The sequence below is a fragment of the Podarcis filfolensis genome (assembly GCF_964270895.1).
Source record: "Podarcis filfolensis genome assembly, chromosome: 16".
Classification (NCBI taxonomy): domain Eukaryota; kingdom Metazoa; phylum Chordata; class Lepidosauria; order Squamata; family Lacertidae; genus Podarcis; species Podarcis filfolensis.
In genome coordinates this window covers 38,894,504-38,911,817 of record NC_139620.1, presented here as the reverse complement: position 1 = coordinate 38,911,817, position 17,314 = coordinate 38,894,504, and the positions used below count along the sequence as shown (strand labels likewise).

General features: G+C 44.3%; 1 protein-coding gene across 1 annotated transcript in view; it reads right to left on the bottom strand.

Annotated features, from left to right (window-relative positions):
- Positions 1-979: 979 nt before the first annotated feature.
- The window catches only part of DNAH10 (dynein axonemal heavy chain 10), a 114,748-nt gene continuing 98,413 nt past the window's right edge, over positions 980-17,314 (bottom strand). The window contains exons 63-79 of the mRNA XM_083589447.1: positions 16,272-16,551; positions 15,108-15,337; positions 13,525-13,798; positions 12,186-12,290; positions 11,559-11,713; positions 11,138-11,292; positions 10,813-10,996; positions 9,816-10,016; positions 8,192-8,401; positions 7,647-7,742; positions 6,910-7,081; positions 4,561-4,692; positions 3,292-3,503; positions 3,034-3,201; positions 2,473-2,653; positions 2,070-2,215; positions 980-1,315 (exon numbers count right to left, since the gene is read on the bottom strand). Of these exons, the coding sequence (XP_083445573.1) occupies positions 1,169-1,315; positions 2,070-2,215; positions 2,473-2,653; positions 3,034-3,201; positions 3,292-3,503; positions 4,561-4,692; positions 6,910-7,081; positions 7,647-7,742; positions 8,192-8,401; positions 9,816-10,016; positions 10,813-10,996; positions 11,138-11,292; positions 11,559-11,713; positions 12,186-12,290; positions 13,525-13,798; positions 15,108-15,337; positions 16,272-16,551 (3,048 nt within the window). The 3' untranslated portion in view covers positions 980-1,168. The remainder of the gene's footprint in view (positions 1,316-2,069; positions 2,216-2,472; positions 2,654-3,033; positions 3,202-3,291; positions 3,504-4,560; positions 4,693-6,909; positions 7,082-7,646; positions 7,743-8,191; positions 8,402-9,815; positions 10,017-10,812; positions 10,997-11,137; positions 11,293-11,558; positions 11,714-12,185; positions 12,291-13,524; positions 13,799-15,107; positions 15,338-16,271; positions 16,552-17,314) is intronic.

Genomic DNA, 17,314 nt, shown 5'->3' with positions numbered 1-17,314 from the left:
ATCTTAGGACAGCATAGCAATACTGCTAAATGGAGCTAGTTTCAAAAACAGGGAAATTTTTGAAATGACCAATTCCTCCTCCTCTTCCAAAATCTATTTCTTAAACTCTGTTTCAGATTGATATTTTGCACACACCCCTAGAAAAATCTGAAAAGAAATACAGTGGTACCTCTGCTTACGTACTTAATTTGTTCCCGAGGTCTGTTCTTAACCTGAAGCACCACTTTAGCTAATGGGGCCTCCTGCTGCTGCCGCGCCGCCGTGGCACGATTTCTGTTCCCATCCTGAAGCGAAGTTCTTAACCCGAGGTAATATTTCTGGGTTAGCGGAGTCTGTAACCTGACGCATATGTAACCCGAGGTACCACTGTATTTGCAATGGGAACTCCTGCATGTGCCACTATCTACTCTCACCCAATAGATTTCCTACTGTGCCCATGCATCTAGAGGGCTTCATTTCTAGAGAAAGCTGCACATGCATCTTAGAGCTCTGCAACTGCACCAGCCCCTTAGTCTATGTTCCTCACTACCAACCCTTTATCAAAGTGCCCTGTAATATCTGCCAGCCCCCTTTTCCTATGCTATATTTGTGTTGCTTTTCTGGAAGAATTTGACCCATATGTTTGCTTTTGATATTCCTTTTCATGTTGGGATTTTTCTTTTTAGTAAACATTAAAGCTCTTCCTGGAGAATGTTAAAGGAAGCATATACTTTTGACAAGATACCACTGGTTTGGATCCCTTGCTTACCTATATCTCCCAGTTATTCATGTGTCCAATGCTGATGACAAGCATCCATTCTAAGATGCTGAGAAAAGTACACTGTGAAATTAAAAATTGGGCTTAACGTTTCTTACAATAATGCAAACCAATTAAATAGTAATTCTTGTGTGGTTTGACTGGGGGTCTTAAACACCATTGAATCTGAGGAAGGATGGCTGAAGAATAAACAATGAAATCAAAGTATTTACACCTGCTGGCTAACCACAAACACTAAAGAAAGGTTTATTTTCAAACAAGTTACAAGATATAAAATGTGAGAAATCCTACTCAAAAATTAGTTTTAAACAAATCTACAGTACATATCTTCAGCAGCTGGAAGCAAAGAGATTCCAGTGTTTTTCTGTATCTTCTCTCATCAACAGAATGTGTAGCCTTTGCATCTGGCCACTAATCAGCATTCAATGTGAGGCAAACTCCTTGAAGTACCCAGTGAGAAATATGTCTTGTGGTATAAAGATCAGCTTCAAAGACCAAGCCAACGCCCATCGCGTTCCTCCGCATAGATGTTGTGTACACTGGAGTCCGGAAGGTGTTCTAGAGAGAAACAAAGTCAAAGTGTTACTATACACACATACACACATTGTATTTGCTCTGGTTGCTAAAGGCATATTATAAAGATTGCTGACCACTAGGCAAAACTGATTCTGTGCTCTGCACTATACACTAAGTATATGAGAGGGCACTGAGTGACTGCTTTTATAATTACAAGGTAGGGGGAAATGAAAGAGCCTTTTTGGCGGTAGCGCTCTCCCCGTGGAATGCCCTCCCTTCAGATGTCGAGGAGATTAAGAACCATACAACTTCTAGAAGACATCTGAAGGCAGCCCTGTATCAGGAGGTTTTTAATGTTTGATGTTTTTATTTTTGTTGGAAGCTGCCCAGAGTGGCTGGGGAAACCTAGACAGATGGGCAGGGCATAAATAAATTATTATTATTATTATTATTATTATTATTATTATTATTATTATTTACCAGGGAACTTGAGGGGGGAAATATAATAGAGGCTTGTCTTTAATTTTCCAAGTACACTTAGCAATTTTGAAATGCAGACCGCAATGCAAGGGTGGCCATATTCCAGTTAATTGAATTTCCTAACAGGGTGAGGTTGAGAGAGGGAAAGCACTGAAAAATCTGCCCTTCAAATCCTGTCTAAAATGGTGTGGCAGCCAGCATTAGTATGGAAACAAAAGACGAAGTCTGTGTAGGAGGGAAGCTTCTCTGAACCAGCTCATCCCAAGTAGTTTGCAGTTTAAATAAAGCTTTAAGAGCTGCTCTTGGCAGCTTGTACCTGTAGCTTGAGACGATGAGCCTCGATGGGGATTATCTTCAGAATAGGTAAGTCAACCACCAGCACTTTGGGCTTACTCTTGATGAGGCAGCTATTTTCAAGGTCCCAGTCAGCTCCTTCCAGGTACAGGCCAGAAACAAAGCATCCTGGGGAAGACCAGAAAGACTGTTCAATGCTCCATGTTTTGAGACTTCAAATAGATGATCTAATAAAGCCCTAGGTGTTTAACTATTAAGGAACTTTTGTTACAAGTCTTCTATGGAGAAGAGGTGTGTCAGTTTCTTCCTTTGAACAAAGAACCATGAAAGGCAGCAAGCAATCCTTAACCTGCACACTCAACTTATTAATATACCAACAGTCCATTTCCAAGTTCCAACCAAGGCAGCTCTGGGGAAAGCCCTACCCTGTCCAGGGCGCTCTGTGACTTCATCGGCAGTCCTGTACTTGGTCACTTGAGTATACAAGGTGGAGCGGTCCAGAGGCCAGCCGTTCTTCCTGCAGGTTGCTTGAACAAGTGCAGTGAGGTACGACTCGGGGATATGCAGTCCCGACAACCACATGACGCTTGGTTCGCTCTCCTCAATCTGAAAGCAGAAATGTATATTAACTGAATCTTTCCCAAGTTGAATTACCATGGGTACAGTCCAGCGCAGCTCCTGAGTTCAGTGGCTTAAAGGGCATCTAGCCTGGGCTTGGATTGTGGCCTTAGTGTCCCACACAGACAGGAAATAATGAACAAGGGGATTACCAAAAGCTGCCTTGCACACCAGATCAGACTTGGTCTCCTGTGACTGGCAGCATCTGCCCAGGGTCTCGAGCAGAGAAGGATCTTTCCTATTGGCTGCTGCCTGATCCATCTGGAAATGCCAGGGACTGAAGCTGGAGTGGTCTGCCAGCAAAGCATTGGCTCTGTCACTGAGCTATAATCCCTCCCAATTAAAGGACATTTTGAACTTTCACTTACCCACGATGTGTACTGGAGAAACCTGTTCTTAAAATAAATCATCCAGTTGCCAAGTGTCTTCAGGGTATCTGGGGCCAGCTTTCTCCATATGCTTGGGATTTGCCCGTTAAAGAGAGCACGGGCCACCTCATCCAATTCATTGCTCATTCCAACCTCCCCAGCCAAGGCCTGGTGAGAGAATTGCCAGAGAATCCTGGTTACATATCGCTATCCAAGGGGTGGGAACAATTTTTAAAAAATCTAAACAGCTTTGCTTACTCTTTGCAGTTCCGCCAGTGACCTTGTCATGCGAGTTATGAGCTTATTAAAGCGCTCCAGTTCCTGTAGCAGCACCACTGTCGTCGGTGAAATTTCCAATCCGAAACCCTTTCTTATCTGATCAATGTCAAAGACCTGGGGCATTTTGTTTTCTATGTCCTTAGCAACCTGGCCAATATATTCATCTCGACTTATTCCTGTACCAGATTCACCTAAAATTTATTAAGTTGAGAGTTATTAGAATTATCTACACTGGCCACCAGTCTGCATGAGGACTATGGCACAGTTATTGACTAACAGGCTTTTATTAATAAACAGTTCCTTAGTGCCCAATTTTATTCACCTGTAGATGCTCACAAATACAGCTAACTGATGAATCACCCTACAACTTCCTTTAATCATTTTAGTGTCCATGTAAACAGGCTGTCATCTCACAAATCTACATTTCCTAGAACTCCAGGTTGTGGGCTGGGGAGCCATGACAGAAAAATAGGTCTAAACAGATCTAAAATCATCTGACATTTGTAGTGAACCTGACTCCTGTATTTTGACTAATTGAAACAGTTTTCCACTGGATTAGAATCTCCTCTGTGAACACATTTTGGAAATTGCAGAAGTGGGTGTGTCCTTGTGGATGAATGGAAATGTTATTGAGCTAGACAGTGGTACCTCAGGTTACATACGCTTCAGGTTACATACGCTTCAGGTTACAGACTCCGCTAACCCAGATATAGTACCTTGGGTTAAGAACTTTGCTTCAGGATGAGAACAGAAATCATGCTCCGGCAGCACGGCGGCAGCAGGAGGCCCCATTAGCTAAAGTGGTGCTTCAGGTTAAGAACAGTTCCAGGTTAAGAACGGACCTCCAGAACAAATTAGGTACGTAACCAGAGGTACCACTGTACATAACAAGCATCTGCAAAATATGGGTAGATGATTTTGTGAATGGTTCTTTAGCAGCAGGCATTCCAAGTTAAATTCTGTCAGAAAACAAGGATAGCTATAGTTTAATGAATGGAGGATTATTCTTCCACCTAGCCCAGGACTGTGACTGGGAGCAGCTCTCTGTGGTCTCCCCCTTTCCCATCCATTCTTACTTGATCCTTTTAGCTGGATTGGACCTGGGATGATCTTCATGCGAAGCAGGTGCTCATCACTGACAGGGTCCCTCCTCTCCATTTCACTGATGTCCTCAATGGCGTTGAGGTCTAGTTCTAAATCTTTTGTTTCTTTCATCACTACATAGTTCCAACTGGGCAAGAGTCATACCTGTTTGAGGCTGCAGCTCCAAAAGATGTGACCACATGTCCCGAGCTGCCTGTGTATAGTATCCAATTTCAGCATTTGGGTGTAGGCCAAATACCTCTGGAGTGTTAGCAAGTGGAAGTGACTCTATTTCGTCTGTAAAACGGAGGTACAAAAGGGGGGAAGAATTGAAGGGGGTGGAATAATCAAAGATGTGGAAGTCAGGTTCACTTCTGTAAACTAAAGAACATTCATCCTCTAAAATTTGTGCATGATTTTGGCCTCCTGTGGTGCTTTTAACATATAGTATAATATTCTGATGTCACTGTTTTTTCATCGTTTACGTAACTAAATAATGGAAAAAATAGGAGCAGGGACAAAAGATGGAGAACCTTAACAGAAAAAGGAGACTACAATGCTTCTGAAGCAGTGGGAAATTAAGGGTCATTCACTTGTACTCAGCCAGCAAATTTACTTACTTACTTATTTAATATACTGCCCTATAACTGGAGGTCTCGGGGCGGTTCACAGAACAAAATCAGAATATGAAACCACAAAATATATAATCAAAATAAAAACAACAACCCAATACCCCCTCCCCCAAAAAACCCACATTTTAAAAGGGCATAGGATGTCAATCAAATCAATCGAAGGCCTGGTTAAAAAGGAACATTCAGACAGGGAGCCACTGCAGGGAAGGACCATTCTTGTGTTGACACCCTCCAGACCTCTCGAGGAGAGGCACACAAGAAGTGCCCCTCAGAATATGATCTAAGGGTCTGGGTAGGTTCATACGGAAAGAGGTGGTCATTGAGGTATCATGGTCCTGAGCCATTTAAGGCTTTATAGGTCAAAGCCAGCACTTTGAAATGAGCCCGGAAACTAATTGGTAGCCAGTGCAGTCGTACCAGGTTCAATGTAATATGCTCAAACATCGTGCTCCAGTGAGCAACCTAGCCACTGAATTCTGCACTAGCTGAAGTTTCCAAACTTTCTTCAGAGGCAGCCCTACATATAACACATTGCAGCAATCTAACCTTGAGGTTACCAGAGCATAGACAACTGTCGTTAGGCTATCCCTGTCCAGATAGGGGCGTAGCTGCTGGAAGGCACTCTGGGCCACTGAGGCCACCTGAGCCTTGAGCAATAGCAAAGGATCCAGAAGTACCCCCAAGCTGTGAACCTGCTTCCTTCAAAGGAAGTGTAACCCCATCAAGAGCAGGCGACCTCCCACCCATCTGTTCTAGGGAACCACCCACTAACAGTGCCTCAGTCTTATCTGGATTGAGTTTCCGTTTGTTGGCTCTCATCCAGTCCATTACCGAGGCAAGACACTGGTCCAGCACTTCCACTGCCTCACCAGCAGATGCATACTGCTGACAATGTACTCCAAACCTCCAGATAACCCTACCCAGTGGTTTCATGTAGATGTTAAACAACATAGGGATAGGATTGAGCCCTGCAGAACCTCACACTGAAGGTTCAACAAGGCTGAAAAGCATTCCCTCTGGGAATGACCATCCAAGTAGAACTGGAACCACCGCAAAGAGGGGCCACCCACCCCTAGTTCAGACAGCCGCTCCAGAAGGATACCATGGTCAATGGTATCGAAAGCCACTGAAAGGTCGAGAAGAATTAACAGGGACATGTTTCCTTCTCTCTCTCTCTCTCTCTCTCTCTCTCTCTCTCTCTCTCAGCAGAGGTCATCACCAAAGCTGTTTCTGTGCTCAAACCGGAGGTCGGCCAGGGCTTCGACAGGGGCGCCAGTCATATCAGCTGGAAAACCCTGCAAAGCTGTTTGTAATCCCACTGGATCCATCAGCCTCTGAAAGCGGATCTTCCTAATAGCTCAGGCAGGGAGGCTGCTGGGCGGTAAACCAGCAGAATCCATAATCTGTCCCGATTGCCCAATGCCCGGAACACACATTCTAGATTTGCCCCCAACTGGACAGAGAGTCTGGAGACAGAGAATCTATAGACCACAGCAACTCCCCCTCCCCAACCCTTGAGTCTGCCCTGATGCTGCCCTGAATACCCAGGTGGGTACAGGTGGGTGAGACCAACTCCACCCTGTTGACCCACCCAGGTTTCAGTGATACATGCCAGATCAGCTTCCTCATCCATGATCAGATCATGGATGAAGGAGATTTTATTCTGGGCTGACTTGGCATTCAACAGCAGCAGTCACAGACCTGAGGGCTGGCTGACAGGACAACCACAATTCCCCAGGTTGGAGGAGGAGCTGGCTGGTATAGTTATTCATGCCCTGAATGACATTACCTACAACATGCAAAACATATAGGAGATCAAGGCTACTTAAGATGTGGCAGTAAAATAGATTTGGAAGTCAAGATGCAACAAAGCTTTGCTTACCAACATACTCATCCTTGGAAGTCCCTTCAGGGATTTTATAGTCAACATCCTCATCATGGAAAAAATGGAAGGGTTGGAAGGTGTCAAATATGAAATCCCCCAGATACTCATCCATGTAGGTGGTAAGGATGCGCCGATCAAAGCTGTCGATGGCCCGTCCACCGTACATCACCTGGAGTTTGATGAGATGACTCTTTAGGCCATTATCAACAACTTGGGTGTTTCCCCATCAATTTGACCTGAATTTCCTTCCTCAAGTCATTCCTAGCAATAAACAGTAAACTTCCACAGGCTTTTGATACTCTCACTTTTCATTTCTTTAAGACTAGCTCTCATGGGTCAAAGGAAAACTCTAATGATAGGGTCATGCTTTACCTCTCAAAAGCCACAGAACCAGAAGTAAAAACTTTATATTTGCTTCATATTTAAAATAGCATTAAAAAGTAGTCTGGTGCAGTCAGCTATGTACCTGTAACATGAGGTTCCCCTTTCTTATAATAAGACTTCCACCTGCTTTGCACATTGATTGTAAACTTTGGCACCTCCAGTTAAAAGGGCCTCATGCAGCAGGACTTTTTTTGGGGGGGGGTCTTCTGGAAAAGGCAACATGGTGCCCTCCAGTTCTGGACTTCAGCATGTTGCCTGCCCCTGAAATAGGCAATGCTGTGCTTGATGGGCTTGGTATAAGGCAGCTTTTTCCTGGCTCAGAGCAATTTGGCAACGACACGCTTGCTCACCTCTCCAATGAGATACTTGAGGCTCCCCCAAGGAATTTTGTCATCATTTTGCTGGAATGCTTTTGTCAAGTATGTGTTGAGGATCTCCATGCAGACCTAAGGGAGTTATTACAGTGGGCAGGATAAGGAGGTTACTGTTGCTTAGACATTTGTAGACACTGGCTTGCTTTAGTTTCAGACAATTCCACGCTCAAAGCCAACAGTGCCTTCTTCCTCAAAACAAAATGGAAACTGGCTATGAACTGACTATGAACAGCCCAACTGGCTATGAACAGCTGTTCCACCTGGCTGCAGCAGAGGGAGAGAAGAGACAGCAGGGCCTGCACACACCAGTCAGGAATTGGAGCCACGCTCCTCAGGAGCTGCCTTAATCATCTGAGATATAAATCTAAAGAATCTTTTGTAAATTATAATGCTGCATCTATGTCCTATTCAATATAAACCAGACTTTTAAAGACTGAGACCTATCATGTAAACAAGAAAGCAAAGCTGGAAGTTATTGATTCTTTTACCATGGAAGATGCTGGCCTGCACAAGCTGCTTACCTGGAAGTCAGATTCATTGAAATCATAAGGCACATTCCAACCGATCTTCCCAAATTTCCTCCTCTCCTGAACCACGGCATGAAAAAATGCTAAGACATAGACCAAAGCCTTGAAAGCAGGATGTGGGCACTGATCAAGGGCTTCATGAGAGATTTTGAAGTAGGTGGCTCTCATGTTCAGTTTCAACCCATTGGGTGGCTCTGTGACAACCTAATGCATTGGAGAAAATGAAGGTTTGCAGTTATATTTGCCAGATAAATTGACACTGAGCTACTCCTCTTCCTGAGGGTGCTTTTAGTGGCTTCCTTTACCTGTGCAGCATGCGCACTGTGCCTGTATTCTCCATCCCCCAGTCCTTGCCCCAAATGTACAAATTCTGCAACCAAGAGCGTTTCAATTTAATTTATATACCTTTGGCCAATATGCAGAGGATTGTCTGACTGCAGGATTTGTTTGCTTTTCTGTTTCTTTAAAGCTGAATTCTTGAGCTCTCCATGTCACTTCTTCCTAGCTATGAAATTATATCCACCCCTGAAGCAGGGCCACAACCCATGTATGAAACTGCCTTATACTCGTCCTCTGCCTTGGGCCTTTATTATGGTCCAAGGGCAGGGAGGGCAATGGTGGCAGCAGGGCAGGGCGGCACTGCTCATTTTGCCTCAAGCAGCAATACAGGCTGTGCTGCCCCTGCATCTTAGCCAGTATTGTCCACGTGACTATCCAAGGTTTTTCCAGGCCCTGCTGCTTGAGATCCTTTTAACTGGAGATGTTGAAGGAGGAGACCAGACTGTTCTATGTGCAAAGCATGGGCTTTGACACTGAGCTCTGGGCTCTCCAGAACTGAAAGTATTTCCTGAAATCCTGTTGCCTCTGTTTTTGAGACTGGGAGGAAAATTTTCCCTAGTCAAAGTTACTTAAGTGTCACTCTGCTGCTCCAACATCTGCCTAGCAAAATGATTAGGTTTACATGAGGGATTTACAGGAGGAGAAACCAAGTCACTGTTGAAATATCATTAGTGGAGCTTCACTGGCTTGTGATTTAAAAATAATCAGCTCAGCTTGCTTGTGATAAATGCCTCAGACTTAGGATAAAAGCAACCAGCTGCTTCCTATAAAATCATTTGCCCTACTGACATGGAGGCGCAGCTTGGCACAGACAGCAGCCCAACATGTTCAAATATAGAAAAGTGTATCTGAAAATGGTGAGAGAAAAACTGGTGACTCTAGCATATTTCAAGCTGATTGGCCACCAAGTTCCAAGGCCTTCCCCTCAACACAGCAAGTAGGGTTGCCATATTTCAAATAGTGAAAGGTTTTTGAGCTATTTTAAAGGGAAATCACCAAAAACGACACTGCCTACATGGGTTGCCATACGTCCGGGCGTCCCCTAACATTTTATCGATTTCCACCCGGACACTGCTTCTGACTGCAGTATTCCAGATATGTCTGGGAAATTCCAGACGTACAGCAACCCTATGGAAAGGCAAATAAATATTGGGGCATGAACCCAAGAGTTTTCTTATCTCTGACTTTTTAGCATCTGATTTTAGATACATGAGGACAAATCCATATTCAGAGAAGCTCATCAAGCCCTCTTCCTGAAGTTACACCATCTTATTGGTACCTTTAGTGATTTCTGGAGGATCCCAATTGGAAAGCCCTTTGTAGGGTCGGTTGTCAACCACAAGCGGAAATCTGGGTGTGGCTTAACAATCCTTTCTAGAGCCTTCTCCAGATCAATCAGCCACTTCACCAAGAGATGACAGTTCTGCAACATTAACCACTGTCCCCGGGCCACAGCATTCTCCAACAACTGTAGGGCAACCTGGAAAAGAGAGGACCTGAGTCAAGATGCAGGTTTAGTTTAGAAGGAACTGAATCCTTAACCAAAAGTGAGGACTTCTCTGAAAAAGTCTGTCATGAAGCTAGTTTACTCATTTCACAGACCTAAGAGAGATGTCAAACTGGGCTTTAAGTAAGCACATCTACCTGATCACTAAAGCCCGTACAGGAAGTGTGTTGATTCACAATAGAATCATAAAATTGTAAAGTTGGGAGGGGCCCAACTGTCACCTAGTGCAGCCCCCTGCAATGTACAAGCGGCTCAGTCCACACAGAAGACGCTCATGCAACTCTCTGGCCTTGCTTCCAGCTTTTCAAATTTGTGCTTGAGCGCTAAGCGGGTAGCACAAGAAGACTGAGAATGTGCAAGACAACAGAAAGAAAGAGACAAGGCGCTGGCTTCTGAATCCCTCGCTCTGGATAAAGGCAAGGCCTCACTTGGCTGACCAGTTCTATTGATTTATTAAAGCAATGGTAGACTCTCTTTCCACATACACTATGCAATTGCTTGGGAAGAAGGGATAGATTTTTTATTTTTTATTGGCAAGAACATTAAAATTCTTTTCCAAAGCACTGACTGGAGAGGAAGCACCCTGTTTCTGATCAGGCAGGACTGGTAGGGGCCTCCTCAGCACGAATATGAAACTGACTTTGCATTAGCCCTGCCTCTAGAGCAAGGAGGAGGAGCTAACCAACTCCTACCCCATCAATGCAGTAAGCATGCCTACATGCACCAAGGAGGGGAAGCCTGCCGACTTGAGGCTTCATATCAAACTTGCCTTCTCCTGCCCTTGTCCCATAGCCAGGAACTTGAGTCGGTTCCCTCCAAAACCTGTCCGATCTGCTAGTTTCATCAGGTCACTGGCAGGGTCAGAGCCAGGACTTAGAATGAAAACAATGGGTGAATTTGGGGTGCTCTGCTCAAAGATGGCTTCAAAGCTGATCACTGGAGGCTGAACATATCTGGGGAGGAAGAGAAAGGGAGCACAAGTGAATGATTCATGGGGAATGGGGACTTTATCTAGTTGTGATGATGACTCAGGGCTCACACTTTGTACAGTAAAATACTATTTTTTTAAAAAGGAGGAAAAGAGCAGCACTTACTTCACACCCATGGTGACAGTAACATAATCAGTCACTGCGCGATAGACACGGTCCACTCGGAAGCAACGCAAAAGCAGCAATTTCTGGAAGTCACTGAGACTGCTTCCATAGTGCATGGGATATGGGGTTTGTTCCAGAGCATCAATATCATACCACTGGTAAAAATGAGAGGTCAAGTCAGTATTCCATGAGCATTTGATTTTCCTACTTAAAGGAGGAGAAAATTACTAGGGGTTCTGAAAATCGCTCCATGACCCCTACTACCCTTCCACAAAGGTCAGCCTGGGTGCAGCTGAATCTGGCCTGAAGGCAATACATCTTGACCTGGTATTGCCCGCTCAAAAGCCAGTCACAAGGAACAGACAGAGACCCCACCCCGAACACTCAAGGTTGACCGTTCAGTATGGAGAATCTTGCTCACAGCTTTCCACTCATCTGGATTATCCTCCAAATCAGATGCAAGAGATCCAAATTCTTCTGGGAACAGTTCAGAGACACGGATTACATCCTCCCAGCCTTGATCAGAAAGCCAGGCACACGGCTTCCTTCGGGCGCTCTTCTCCAGAGAAATATTGCCTGGAAACAGGACAGAAAAATGTGAGCACCGCAATCCATGGATAAGGAGACAGGATTTAGAAATTCACTCGTCTGAATGGCAAATATATTTCATTAACATGTTGAAGAATTGAATTGTTCACTTTCCTGCCATCATGTAAGAGAAAAATCACCCAAAACTGAGAACCTCACATAGCTGGAAAGAGTACTCTCAATTATGTAGACTTACTGAAAGCGGCTTTACAATGTAGGTGGTCCTACAAAAGCTCATGGAACTGCACCTTTGTCAAGTCTCACCTCTGCATTAACAAAACCTATAAAAAGGTTTCCATCCTAATGGATAATAAGGACCAGAAATCCAAGCCAATAAATAAATAAAAAGACTGATAAAAAGTCAGGATAGACAATTGACAAAAACTCTGGCTAGACAACAAGACACTTTTGTATCCAGCAATACTGTATCTGCATCGAGTTCTGGGAACTATTTGGCTACCTTTTAAAAAGAAATCCAGTTCTTCCTGAGGGACTCTGTGATCAGCTTGCTCAATCTTGATTGTCATGTTAAAGGAGAAGAGTAACTTGTGCTTCTCAAACAGGCCTGTGAATGAAACCCCAAGAGCTTCCATTATTAAATGCAAGCCCAGATGTACTATGATTCTGATCCACAAAATGACAGCACACAGAAGGGTTGAACGCAGGCATCCTGAATTCTGGGACTGAGGTAACTGATGCCTTAGAATCTTATTAGGAGACCCTCCCTCAGAAGATCAGTGAGCTGTGCTGAAAGATCACTTGCTCATGAGTTCACACTTGCCTCTGCAATGCACAACCAGAAGGAGCAGTGCTGGGTGAGTTTCACACCGCACAGACTCTCTGCTGATGCAGAGATGCAGTGGCGTAGCGTGGGTTGTCAGCACCCGGGGCAAGGCAAGTAATTTGCGCCCCCTAACCCGTGGATTTGCGCCCCCTAACCCATGGATTTGCCCTAACCCCAGATGTTGCGCCCGGTGCGGCCCGCCCCCCCCTGCACCCCCCACGCTACACCACTGCAGAGACGTGGTGAGGAAGCCTGACGTTAAATGAGTGTACATGCTAAAACATACACCAGAGGGAATTCATGGTTGATGCCCAGGAATTCCTCAGCAGACGAAATGATATAGAAAAGGATTCTATGGAGATGGATCGTTTTGAAAACTGTAATTCTAAAGGGCTGCCAAGCACATTCTACAGAAGTGACTATGTGAGCAGGACTCCTGGTGTCTGTATAGCCCAATGTAGACCAGAGTAGATCCACTGAAATCATTGCACCCAAGTTGCAAACAATGGGCCTACTCTGAGCAGGACTAACATTGGATACAATCCCCTGCATGGCTGTCAAAAAGAGGGATCCTGATTGGCCAATCATATATTGAGGCCCACGTAATGGAACCTTGCCAGGACAACTTTGCAGTTGCTTTGGCTGGCATTTCTCAAGCTATTGTCTACTTCTCCACAAAGTCCTTAGCCTACACCCCGGGGAATCCTTTTCTGTATCAGTTTGCTGATCTGATCATCCAACCCTGACACTATCTATTTTCAGGAAAAGCTTGATGATCACTCAAATTTTCCTGGGCACTAAGGAGGATTTTTATGCCATACCTCCCCAAGATCAGCCCACATTATTCAGGTGACAGTGCAGAGCCAAGGAATTTGCACTGCACCAGAGAAACCTGAAGGGAGGAGGAATGTATTTCATGAAAATCAAATGTTATAAAATGGACACCATTTTGCACTGCACCGAAGATGCTTCCCATAATACTTTCTGCCTATAGGGAGGTTTCAGTCACACCAACCTGTGCAACCATAGTTGTATACATTAAACGTTAACGTGTCCATGATGTTCCGCAGCCTCTTTGCAACAATGGTGTCAGGTATTGATTTCCGAAGAGAGAGACCAAAAACATCCAAGAAGGCAGTCAAGGAGTACTGGTACATCGTGTTGACAAGGGCCATCTCGGACAGCACAAAGAACAAGATGGCACCTCTCTTGGCAGCTGCACGGTAACCATCTCGCAGTCTGTCAATATCTGTTGCTGTTTTTTCAGCCAGCTTGAGTTTCTCAGATACCTATTTTGCACAAAGAAGTAACAATTTGAATCTGTTGCAAAGGCTGAATTGAACCCACTAGCATGAGGAAATCTAAACAATATTGGGGGCAGGGGGAATAAAATATTCTGATGTACAGTGTAAACTGCAGTTGATCATCGTAATGAGTAAACATGTACCCAAGCATTGCAGAGACTCTAAGGACACCATCAACATTTAGTGGGAGGAAATTGAGTCACTGAAGCAGACTGCTGATTCAAATATTATTGCAGGCAAAACGTGTTGCAATAGCCCTTTGTGCTGCTGAGGGAGCCAGGACAACTGACAGTTCTCCTTTGCGCCGCTGAAGCAGACAAGAGAAAAAGGAGTCAAAACTTATTTTATTTCTCTTTCTTTTTTTCTTTCCAGAAGCAGTGATTCTTGAAGAAAAGCCAATGTCCTGAATAAAGGGTCACAAAGGCGCTGAGGGTAAGGTGCAGAGCGTTAGGGAAGCAGCATGCGGTCGCTGTAGGAGGCAATGCACAACGCAAAAAAAGTTGAAGAAAAAGGCAACGGCCAGCAACAAGAAATAAAGATCAAAATCAATAAATTAATGGAAAAATAGAAGTAAAATACTGAACATAGAATAGGGAAAGATGTTTAGCAGGGGGACAAGTGTTTTGTTTTTGGTTTTTTTACCTCAGTGGAGGACACATAAAAGGACAGACACCAAACAGTAACAAAGACAGGAAAAATAGCTAACAAACAACTAAGGAAGAGGAAGATTACTAAATAACTAAGAATAACAGGCAACAAAAAGTGAGAGCAGAGAGAGCCCAACTGCTCCATCTTAGACAAGGGGGATGGGACTGAGGAGAAACAGTCTACCTCTCACAATTCTTTGCTCCTGCCTGAGTCTCAGTGTTATGTACTAAGGTTCGATCCTAGAACAATAGGCAAGTAGGATCCTAGAATGCAACAACTGATTGGCTTACTCGTTGTGTAAATAATGTATATAAAAGCCTGAGGTTTGGGGGGCAATTCAATCACTGTTTTATAAGCTGCAATAAAGAGAATGATCACAACAGGACTCCGAGTATATTTCACTGGCAAGGAAGGTGGGATCCTGCTGAGCTGTCTGCCGTGCATTGCACACAGCCAACACAGGCAACACAGCATCGCACCGTGCATCCAGGCTACAGCTCCAGGACCCAAGGACTCAGAATGTCGACAGAAAACAGTTTCATGCCATTCAGCCCATCCCTACCTGACCTGAAGGAGACAATACTATGAAAGTGGGGCCCAGAGAAAGGAAAACAGCCCTCTGGTGGACTATGCGCATTGCCCCTACCTCAGTAGCTTTGGACTTTGTCTCCTCCAGAGTATGCACCAAGTCTACATTGTCCAACATATTCCCAGTGGAAGTTGCCAATTCACGAAGGAGGGAGTCTTCCAGATCCTTCAACAAATTCTTGTTTTCACTCGTTTCCTGGATGAGATGTTCTCTCTGCTCTTCCAGTTCACGCCTTTCAAATCCTACAATAACGCTTAGTAGCTGGTCTTCTAAACCTTTCAGAGTAACTGGAAGGAATTTAACAAGGTCACTTAACACAAGGTTAGTTTTCCAAAGTTACTTTCACTCAACTTTAAGATGACAGTTAGAAATCTCTTAATAAGGTCAAAGGTGCCACAAGTTATGTTTTGCTTGCAGACCTTCCCTGTGGTCAGTGTGGGAAAGAGCAGGGCTCTTCTTACATTCTCATGAGTACTGTTTGATCAGTCAAGTAGCTTTGTTGGTAGTTACAGCATTGGTTCCAAAGACTGAGATGAATAAACCTAGGGCCAACTTTTCATCAGTTCCCACTAAACCCCATGAAGATTCCCCCGCCAAAAAAGGTTGACCCAACAGTAAAACTTACAGAGCAAGGTTTCATATCTACTGCACAATTTGAGAGTTGAGAATGCCTTGGGAATGGAGGCTCTCCCAGGAATGGTCTGAAGCTGCAAGGTCCGCTTGGGGCAGTGTCTCCATTGGAGACTCTCAGGGAAGCCCATGTTTGCCAGACTGAGTGCCATGGAAGAAAGATGAGGTGTAAATCTTGTATCTCACCTTTCCACTCATGGCTCCAAGTTAGCAAATAAACAACAGGAAAACTATGTAACTCAGAAGAGCCACCTGGAGCTTCTTCAAATGCCTCAGATGGAATGGCTGATTGCTAAATGATCAGAAAGGCCACATCCAAGGACATGAGTTAATTTACCCTGGAATGCTTGTATCACTATCCTAGCGTTGCTTAACTTCAGCTCTTGAACTTTGAATATTCACAACTTTAGGTCAACAAAGTAGAATCTACATCCATCTAATTCTGCTATGAATTTCCCACCTGACTACAAGGTGTCTAGATTGGTGAAGGTTATAGATCTTTGCTGAAGGAATACAACCAGAGACAACTCATAATCCAGTGGGTGGGTAGAAAAATTCTGGACTGATTGCCAGCCTAATTAATTTGCTCACCTGTGTAGTTGATGACCATGGCTTTGCCAAACACTGATGGTGAATATTTAGGATTGGCTAGTTTGGTGTTCAGATACAGCTTGAAATTGGCATCATAGTCAACCTCCTTGTCTCCAAGAACGATGAATGTTCGGCCCTGGGCACATTTTATGTTCTTTTCTAATACATTATCAATCACAGGGTCAATGTATTCATCAACATCATGGAACAAGAAAGGATTCCCATATTTTATGGCCATTTCGAGTTGCTTAAGGAAATCAGGATCATTGAAGGAAGCCATCTGAGAAATAATGAGATATGGATATATGACATGATGAGTAGTTAAATTGCTTAATGCAGCGCTTCATCTCCTAAGTCCTAAGTCAGCATTTTAAAACTGAAAGGTTATGCTCTCTGCAACTGCATATTTTTATTTCATTTGACAGAAAAATTAAGGGTAGGCCAAACATCTGAAGTAAACTTCAAACAGGCCCAATCATTTGACATCCTCCACTCCAACAATACAACACAGCTTATTGAGAAACCTGAGGCAGGTCCCTGTGTGACAGACAGCAGAGTCAGACCAGAGTCTGGTGATGCAGTGCCTCAGAATTCTGCCAGAGAGCTGGAGCCTCTCTCTAATTGGCTACCAAGACAGCTAGTTAGAGGGGGGTGGACCAGCACTTTGGGTGGGGGAATAAAAGGGGCAGTTTCTGAGATGGAGATGGTTTAAGAGAGAGCTGGAGGGAGAGAGGAGAGAGTTGGTTCTGGATAGAAACACCCACTCTGAGGAAAATATCTAAAGCTAGAGAAAGGATTCTCTGAGATTAGATTGGAAGACATTGTTTAAGGTTTTGTGAGAGTATTCAGTTAAGTGGAGGGCTGAGTTTGAGCCAGGAGAAGTAGAAGCTATGAGGACACAGTCTCCTTGGGTCTCATTCCAGTCAGGGAAGGAGAGATCTAGAAAGAGAGGACCATTTGGAATAACTTGGGAGTGTGATTGTTAACAGGTTGGATAACTGACAAAAAGTACCACCTTCTGTAGGAACTAAAGTGCTAAGCTG